Here is a 9,309-nt window from a genome sequence, read left to right on the forward strand (position 1 = left end):
TACTAATTACTATATACTAATTATTTTTCTTAATTAGAGTTTTCTTGTTTTATTAATCACTTTACAGCAAAAAAGTTGCCACTAGGGTACTGTTTTAAGTCTAGAGCTAAAAATTTAGACTGTCCGGCAGCTCGAATGAGATTTAGGGCTAGAATGAGCCAGCTCTAAAGCCCGACAAGCTAAGGATGCCTCAACCTTTATAAGGTATTTTTTTTGTAGAAAAAATAAATAAAGAACTTTGGCCCATCCTAAAAACATTTTTTGGTCTAGACTATCTGCCCGACCTAACCTGAGGTTCGGTTGGGCCGACCCAACCCATGCACTAAGTTGGTCAAATTGAACTAATAGTAATAGACTTTAATATGACTTTTTTAGTCCGATCTAAACTTCTAGCTCTATTGTAATCTGAATGTTGAATTTAAGACTTGACTTGTATACGTATTAATTCCACTTAACATGCATACGTATTTATTTATTTATTTGCTGATGTGCCAAACATGTTAAATTATGGCAATATTGTCCCACCTTGGAAATTTTATTTTTAGTACAAGAAGCTGCACGTTGGTTTCTAAAGTTAGTGTACCTAGAGTCTTCCCTCTGGGATGGGCTAATTACAAGCACATTTGCCCTTTCCACTATTCCCTTCTTCTCATTTATCAAGAGAGGGAATTTTTCTGAAAGTGGGTATAAAAATGGAATGAATAACATAATTGCTTGTTCAAAAGGCGAATTGGATAAGAAAGCTAAGAAACAAGCTAGCTTGAGTAACATCTTTTCATCATGCCATCTTATATCACATTGCCAAATATGAATCATATGTGGGTGACAATTCTTGGTGTGTGGCCACATTATCGGTCCTAATGGCCTTTACAAGGGGAAATAAGAATCTTACTGAGCAAAGTAAAGATGCCTTGTGATTGGTACCTTCAAAGGAAAATGAATAAAAACCATAAGATAAGAATATAATGGGTGTCTAAGTGGACCACTTGTAGGGGGTACACTAGACAGTAGATTGTGATTTATGTAGGCCGATGGAGATTCCATGCATGGATCGTGGAAGCACAGAAACAATATGTATATTGATCGTGTGTATATATATGTACACACACACACAAAAGTGATACGATGAGAGTTTCAAGTAGCACTATTGGCTAGTTGTACAGAAACAAATGTATATTGATCGTATGTATATATATGTACACACACACACAAAAGTGATACGATGAGAGTTTCAAGTAGCACTATTGGCTAGTTGTACCACAATGCGGACTCTAAAACAGACATCGTTCACTTCGCATATTCGAGTTTTTAATTGGAAAATAGTAGAAAATAGGCCAATATGAAAAGCTTAAGAAAGTGCATCGTTCACTTCGCATATTCGAGTTTTTAATTGAAAAATAGTAGAAAATAGGCCAATATGAAAAGCTTAAGAAAGTATATAGGCCATTTTTTAGTTATAGAAATTAATAGGCCATAACTTGTCAAGTTATGGTTCATAACCAGATAAGTTATGGATAAATTTGTCAAGTTATGGTTCATAACCAGACAAGTTATGGACAAAAACCGTGAATAACTTGTCAAGTTATGGTTCATAACCATACAAGTTATGGACGAAAACAGTAATTTAGCCTATTTATTAACTTATGTAAACTATTGGCCTATTAATTTTAATTCATCTCAAGTCTTGGTCTATTTCCCTCTTTCTCCCTTTTTAATTTGAGTTGAGATGTGATATTTTCTGAGAACTTTTTACTGTAGTAGAAAAAGTTAGATGTGACATTTTCTGAGAGCTTTTTATTGTAAAAACTTAAAACTGAAAACTCGAATAATTTCTGTCAATCTTCTTGTAAAATTATCTAAACTAAGCAATTTAATCTTTTCAAAGCTATATAACGTGGTTTATAGTTTTCTAGAATGCTTGAGAATTGAAATGGACAATGTAATTAAGTTTATAGTCATAAAATTTGACTGCCCCTTAAAAGCGATTTTTCTTTTTCTTTTTTTAAATATTATACGTTGTATTTCAGTTTTGGGGAGATCAAGTGAATAAAAGGAATAATTGTCACCATATCTTGTGATCTATTTATCTAACAGTGTAAGTGTAACGGAAACGTGTGCGGATATTTTGGCCAAACATAAATTGTAATAAAACATAATTTCAACAATTTCCTTGAGGTTTTAAACGACAACACAACTTTCATACAACAATTAGGAATTCCCGCTATAATGACATCGAGAAATAAGCAGTAAAAAGGTTGTGTGATCCGACAAAGAATTGCACTAACCAAACCCTCTTTGCATCCCCAAAATAATATTAAAGTTTTCCTAGAGTGAAAAATCTTTAGAAATTACAAAATTTACATGCTTTTACTCGTGAGATTCGAGGAAGTAGTGTTCGTGTGAGTAACAGGATAATTGGCACGGTTAGTTCGTGTCTTCCCGAACTTTGAATATGGTGATATTTTGATCTCTTAACTTTTATTTTTGGTATAATAATTTTATTTTTCGACAGTATTGGTCCCTAACATCAAAATAGATGAATGATTTCTAAAATTTAACAAAGATAATCATGTGTCTTTCGCATTGTAACTTACATTTTATAGAAAGAGTTGCATTATATATAAAATTTTCTTTTTGTTATTTTTATAACCTGTTGAAAACTATAAATTTTGCACTTACTGTAACTATTTTTGTAAGATTTCAGTTACTATACAATAAGGAGGCGATCATCTACGGTAAAATTTTCAAAATCATCTTCAATTTTAATTTTAGGATCAAAATTGTCAACACATAAAAGTTCAAGGACCAATATGCTAGAATAAAAAATTCAAGGACCAAATTGTCACTATACTCAATATTCAGGAATCAACGAAGCAAGTAACTCTTAGATCATCTATAAGAAAACTCTCGTGTCTTACAAAAGCTGTAATATGGTTGGAGTGATTCACCCAAAAGTTGCTAGCTAGAATAACTTTTTAGCTATTTTAACTAAAATTTATAAATTTTCCTTGGAGATGCACTAAGTTTTAGTTAAATTTTAACTAAAATAACTAGAAAGTCATTTTAGCTAATAATTTTTGGGTGATGCACTCTAATTATACTTATTACTTTAACTAAAAATAGATTATTTTAATATTAATTAATTTAAAATATAAATAACTTGTTAAATTTAAAAAGAACTTTTACATTTATTATGATTTGAAAAAATCAAATAATAGAAAAAATCAAATGAAATGTATTATCTAAAATAGCTAATCATTTAGCTATTTTGGAGACTAAATTATTAGTTGGAGCAAAGAAAAACTAAAAAAGAAAGAAAAAAAAATAACAGAACTAAATTAGTAGTTATTTTAATTAAAAATATAAAATGATTAACATAGTTAGAGATGCGTTTAGTAACCATAAAATTTGTGAAGCGGCCGCATTGGATGAAATTCTTGTCTTACGAGTATTTACTTTACAATGCTTTAAATATAAAATGGTGCGCTCAGCAGGAACTGAATTAAATCACGGCAGGAGAAAAATGTGCTTGAATCATCTATTATTTTCGTCCTCCAATAGCGATTTAGTTTGCGTTTGGTTGTTGGATTCATACTGTGATTCGAATCATAATTCGTGGTTTGTTATAATATTTTTTCTTATAAAAAATACACAAAAAACCACCGTCCTCCAATAGCGATTTAGTTTGCGTTTGGTTGTTGGATTCATACTGTGATTCGAATCATAGTTCGTGGTTTGTTATAATATTTTTTCTTATAAAAAATACACAAAAAACCAAGAATAATTCTAAATCATAATTGTGAATCCATAAACTAAACCTGACTTTAGAGTTTTCAAACTATTAGCTGTACCTCTTCTTGACTTCACCGTAGAGAACGACTCCAAAGATGGTGATTGCATAGCCCAACATCCCAATGAATGAGATTGGATTTTTGAATATTAATATTGAGACAACCACAGCAACTGCGCCTTTTGCATTTCCCAGGACCTGAAAAAGTTGAAAACTACTAAAAAAATATGTAATACCATGGAAAATTACCTCTTACCACCTAATGTGTTTCGTTCAATTAAGTGGATTACCACAAGGATTAAATAAATCAAATACAACGTACTTGAAAAAAAAATGTCATCCAAAATATTCAAGCTATTTTGTAAAATATTCAATTAATTAACTCAATTGAAAGTTTCATATCCTAATGTGAAAAAAAAATGTATTCGAGGAGATTTAAATTCCTACGTTAAAAACTAGCAACAATTATTCTTATCAGAAATTCAAAAAGAACAATTACCGCATATTATATTGCAGTAAAATACTACTAATAAAATAACGTGATCAATATAACTATAAAGCAAAATAATTATATAAAAATAATGTGACTGAATTTATATAGAAATTAGCAACACAAAAATATTGAATTGGATCCGAATATGATAGAAGAAAAATTAATCAACTCGAATGTGTAAACATTACAACCTAACTCACGAAAATGATAGAAGAAAAATTGATCATCTGAAAATGTTTGGAAATGTGCCTTTATACCGGACTCCAAAGAGTTTAACTTCATTTTTTAGTTTTATAATTCCCTGGAGAGTTTAGTAAAATAGTTAACAAAATTAATAAGAAAACAAAAGCCTAAAAATCCGAAATTTTTTTTTAACTATTTTCTCATAAGATTAATATCATAGAGATTTTCTAAACGTGTATATGAATCTAAATAAAAGTTTTTATCAAAAAGATATTCGTGAAGGCATTACCTGGAAAAATAATGTCGTAGAGAATCGTAAGAAAAAATATAATAAGATTTTATAGGGATAAAAAAAGTTAAAAGTGAAAATAGTAGAAGAAATGACAAGAAAAATGGATTTAAGAAGAGCTACATTTGAGGAAAAAAAATTTAAAATAGGGAAATTTATTTAAGCAGCGTCATCAAAATTGTATATTTTTAAAGATCACATTTAATAAAATAATATTTTATATGATTAATTATTTTTATAGGAACAAATTAAATGAAAGTATATAGATCACATTTAATAAAATAATATTTTATATGATTAATTATTTTTATAGGAACAAATTAAATGAAAGTATGTTTTTAATGAAATAAATTTTAAATATAAGATATAAATTTTCTTTAAAAAAAAATTAAAACAGTAAATCAAATACTTTATTTATATTTGAGAAGATTATAGGGGAAAAAGAACTAAACGACCAAATGCATGATGGTCTCCTACAAGATAAGGTAAAAAAGTTTTTTTTTTTTTTAAAAAAAAAGCCACAATACACTAAAAGACAAAATACTAATTGAACTGTGATATTTAATAGTACTAAAACGAATTCTCATTTTTAATATAGTAATAGATAGATAGATAATACATAATACTAGGTAGATTTGATAATAGATATACTCTTTCAGCCTTAAAAACATGTTAAAGAGCCCTTTTTTACAAAAATAAAATACCACGTCATTCTGAATAGAGAACATATATATTTTTAAACTGTCATATATTACAAAAATTAACTGAGTATTTTTATGTAAAGGATGAAGGAGATGTGGCCTTTCTATAGTAGGGGTTTATACTAATAGTGCATGTTTTGATAGTTGAATTTTAAAAAATACATCAAAATTGCTTCAAAAAAGTCACATTAAAATTAAAAATAATATGTATAATAGATTGTTTTTTATACAGATCTTACCGTTAAAAAAAACTTACTAGTTGTGCATTTTTTTTCTTTCAGGTCCTACCCTATAAATCTCCAAAACATTTTTAAAGTCTCAAAAAATGTATTTGGGGTGCTTCGCATTTGTTTTTGAAGTACGGGGTACCCATTTTGTATTATACCAATCCAGTCATTTGGTAAAACATAAAGTACCAGGATGTAATTGTTCTATATTACCAGGTCAATGTCAGATTATATTTAGTCAAAATCACGTTAAAATGAAAAAAAAAAAAAAAAAAAAAAAAAACGTGCAAAATTTAATGTGATACAGATACGATTTAAATACGGAGCTCTAATGCTAAGGTACGGAAAATACTCTACAGTTTTTCCGTTTGTTTTGTAGAAGTTTTGGGAGAATTGGTTATATATACAATGGTATCAGCAGTTTATCTGAGTTCAAAATTTTGTTATATACGTTGAGTTTTGTACATTTTCTTTATTTGTTCACGAACTTAAATAGTGGAGATCATAGATAATTTCAGCAAAAATAAATTTATTGGTGATTAAATATATAACAATTCATGATCACAAATGTTATGGCTCAATATTGTACAAATTATGAATGCTGTAAATAAATTACCTGGAGAGTCAAAGCGCTGGTGTGTTGTGTGACCAAGAAGTTGGTCAAATTCACAAAATATGCCAATGAGGAATTGAAAAGCAAATACCACACTATTTTAAGATCTTTTTTGGCAATGTCTATTGTGAACTCGAGGGCATCTTTCTCCATTAACATTGTTGCAGGAACTAAGAATGCTACGGCTATTGGTGCCATGTACAACAACAGGTTCATTGAGTTGAGATTTTCCCTGGAGGAGAATATATAATTGAAAATTACATTTAAGTCTTATAATGTTCCATTACTTATAGTAATGTACTAAGGCTTCGTTCATTTCACCGATTCGAGTTTTTAATTTTAACTTTCTACAGTTAAAAACTCTCAGAAAATGTCACATATAATTTTTTTTTGCTACAATTAAAAGCTCTCAGAAAATGTCACATCTCAGCTCAAATTAAAAACTCGAATCCACGAAGCGAACAGGGCCTAATAGTATCAAGTTGAGTTGGTAGCATTTTTTTTTTTTTGGTACCTAATTAAGGTGATCTTATGGTCAAATGCCCATTTTTAAGGGAGAATATGAATAAGAAGGGGAAAAAAAAAGAAAAAAAAAAAAGAGAGGAGAGAAGAGAATACTTAATACCCTTGATCACTGGATAGCAAGATACTTTGAAGCACCGACTTAAATGCCCTTGCAGCTGTAGCCACAACACACATGATAAATCCAAGCAGATGGAAGCTCGGTTCAGCCTATGACCACCAACGGAATACAGATTTATGTGGTTAAAACATTTTGAAATTTAACAAAATTTTCAGAATATTATAAATATAGTAAAAATGACATAGTCAGCATAATAATATTATTATTTTAACAATATCAAAATTTTGTTATTCTGATAATATTTTAAAAATTTTGATATATTTGAACTCTACTATTGAAATTTTGTTATATTTGCAAAAATCCCAATAATCATCTTAATTATTACTTAGTTGATGTTCCCTTTTTTCGCTGAAAAAAGAAATTAAGCTTTTAGTTGTGTCAACTTTTCATTTATCGCTAATTGGTTCAAACCAATTTAATTTTAAGAGAATCTACTAATTAATTTAAAGATGAATTCTATAGTATTAGGTATGATATATGTATAGGTGAATAGGTGATGACGGTTTTTAGGACTCATATCCCCTAATCAAGTTTGGAGTTCAAAATGGTGTCATTATTTAAAAAAATTGAAATGCTTTTTGATTGATTTTCCACGCTTTAATGTTCGAGTCCATTAAATGACAAGATATAATATAATTGTTTACTCTTTGTTTGCATCTCTTAACTTTCGTGTCCTTGATATTTAATAATATTGTTTTTTTTTTTTTTTTTTTTTTCAGGTGTGTTCACTATATTCAAAAGAAAAAAAAAAGGTGCATTGGGGTTATTTGGAATACAAGGTTATTTCATAAAAAGTTAAAAACAAAATGTACAAAAAAAAAATGTTAATTGGAAATTTTCTTGTAAACGTAGAAATTCCCTATATCCCCAAACCAATTAGCTCTAAAATACAATAACACTTATTTACAATATTTATATATATATATATATATTACAGTAACACTGACCGAAGCAATCCAACGCATACGTATATATACACGATACAAGAAGATCTATATATAACAATTTCATCAAAACTTTTAAAAATAGTTAAAGGAACAAAAACCAAAAAAGAAGGAAAAAAAGGAATGAGACTTGAGTAAATTACGTGCGTACCCCGCTAGCAATGACGACGCCAACAACAACAGGCACAAGCGCGGCATAAGTAGCCCAAGCCTCCCTCTTCTGGATCATCAGGTACGCAAACACCGCCGTGAAAAACGGCGTCGTCGCCCCGATTGCCTGGTTAAACGACACCGGAATGTACCTAAGCGACACATTCCCGCAGACGACAGAGTAGCAGAAAACGACGCTGAGCGCAGCGAGCCTGCCCAGCTGCGACCGGGATTTTATAGCCTGCAGAGGGACCACCCTGGCCAGCCCTATGGCGACGTAGCTCAGCGAAGCACAGGCCACCATGTGGCACAGGGTCAGGAACACCGGGTACTTGAATCCGAATCCGGTCAGCAAGTACTTGTTCAAGAGGAGGATGCCGATGTTGGAGCCGTACCACGATGCCACCACCCATACGGTGGTCCACCGGATTGGGTTCTCCATCGGTTCGGGTTTCCGATTCCGATCGAGGCTCTCCAGAGGAAAAAAAAATGACAACAAAATGGTGGTTTTTCTGTGAAGAAGGGCTTCTAAGGGAAGGTTAGGAGCTTTGGAGTAGAGGAGCGTAACATAACGTATAATGGTAGATGAGACGTGGTTCGTCATGCAATTTGCATGGCTATAGTGACTGGTTGGACCTTCGCGCGAGTCTTTTTCATAGTTTTTTATTTTTTTTATTTTTTTTTTAGCCAGGTTGTTGAGTGCTAATTAAATGAAGGTCTTTATTAATCTATTTATTTTATTGAATTAATAGTGACCGTTGATCCACCTTATTTTTTCTGGGAATGATTGATTGATTGATAAGGAAATTGCTGGAAATCTACTGTGCTGGGAGTTGTAAAACCCGGTTTTTACTTTAGCCAAAAAAAAAAAAATGTCAAAATCTTTCATGTATTATTGTTTTCTTTATATCCTTTCCAAAAAACAAATTATGTTTCTTTATATATATGATATGATCTATAACAAAGGGCGATAAGCTGACAGCTGCGACCATTTTAATTTTATGTATGTAATTATGTTATTTTGAAATGAAATTTTCTTCTTCCAAAAAAAAAAAAAAAAAAAAAAAACAGTTTACCCCCCCCCTTTTTTTTTTTTTTTTTTTTTTTTTTTTTTATATATATATATCTCTCTTTGTTTATTTTCCTTTTCTTTTTCATTTTTCCTCTTTTCTGTTTTCACCAATAGAATATGAACAAGTCACTTGACTTCATCAAACGCACAAGCCGGAGAGCACCCTGTGGACCAGTAACAACCACTTTCCCTTTTTACTTTTTC

At 30.4% G+C, this 9,309-nt stretch overlaps 1 protein-coding gene across 1 annotated transcript; it reads right to left on the reverse strand.

The window, feature by feature from the left end:
- Positions 1 to 3,695: 3,695 nt before the first annotated feature.
- LOC21406379 (probable sugar phosphate/phosphate translocator At3g11320) lies at positions 3,696 to 8,682 on the reverse strand. Its single transcript, XM_010103528.2, has 4 exons — positions 8,035 to 8,682; positions 6,922 to 7,028; positions 6,300 to 6,528; positions 3,696 to 3,988 (listed from the first exon to the last, which is right to left on the reverse strand). Exons 1-4 carry the CDS (start codon positions 8,635 to 8,637, stop codon positions 3,842 to 3,844), a joined length of 1,086 nt encoding a protein of 361 aa, XP_010101830.2. The 5' UTR covers positions 8,638 to 8,682; the 3' UTR covers positions 3,696 to 3,841.
- Between the last annotated feature and the right edge of the window lie 627 nt (positions 8,683 to 9,309).

This window comes from Morus notabilis, unplaced genomic scaffold (assembly GCF_000414095.1).
Source record: "Morus notabilis unplaced genomic scaffold, ASM41409v2 Scaffold5, whole genome shotgun sequence".
In the NCBI taxonomy this organism is placed as follows: Eukaryota; Viridiplantae; Streptophyta; class Magnoliopsida; order Rosales; family Moraceae; genus Morus; species Morus notabilis.

Bases quoted from the DNA above. Each gene is read 5' to 3' on its own strand.
- LOC21406379 (XM_010103528.2), bottom strand. From the start codon at position 8,637: ATGACGAACCACGTCTCATCTACCATTATACGTTATGTTACGCTCCTC. The intron at 7,029-8,034 runs GTACGCACGTAA...TGGTGGTCATAG, and splicing joins GCGTCGTCATTGCTAGCGGG to GCTGAACCGAGCTTCCATCT. The intron at 3,989-6,299 runs GTAATTTATTTA...CAACTTTTTCAG, and splicing joins CCAGCGCTTTGACTCTCCAG to GTCCTGGGAAATGCAAAAGG.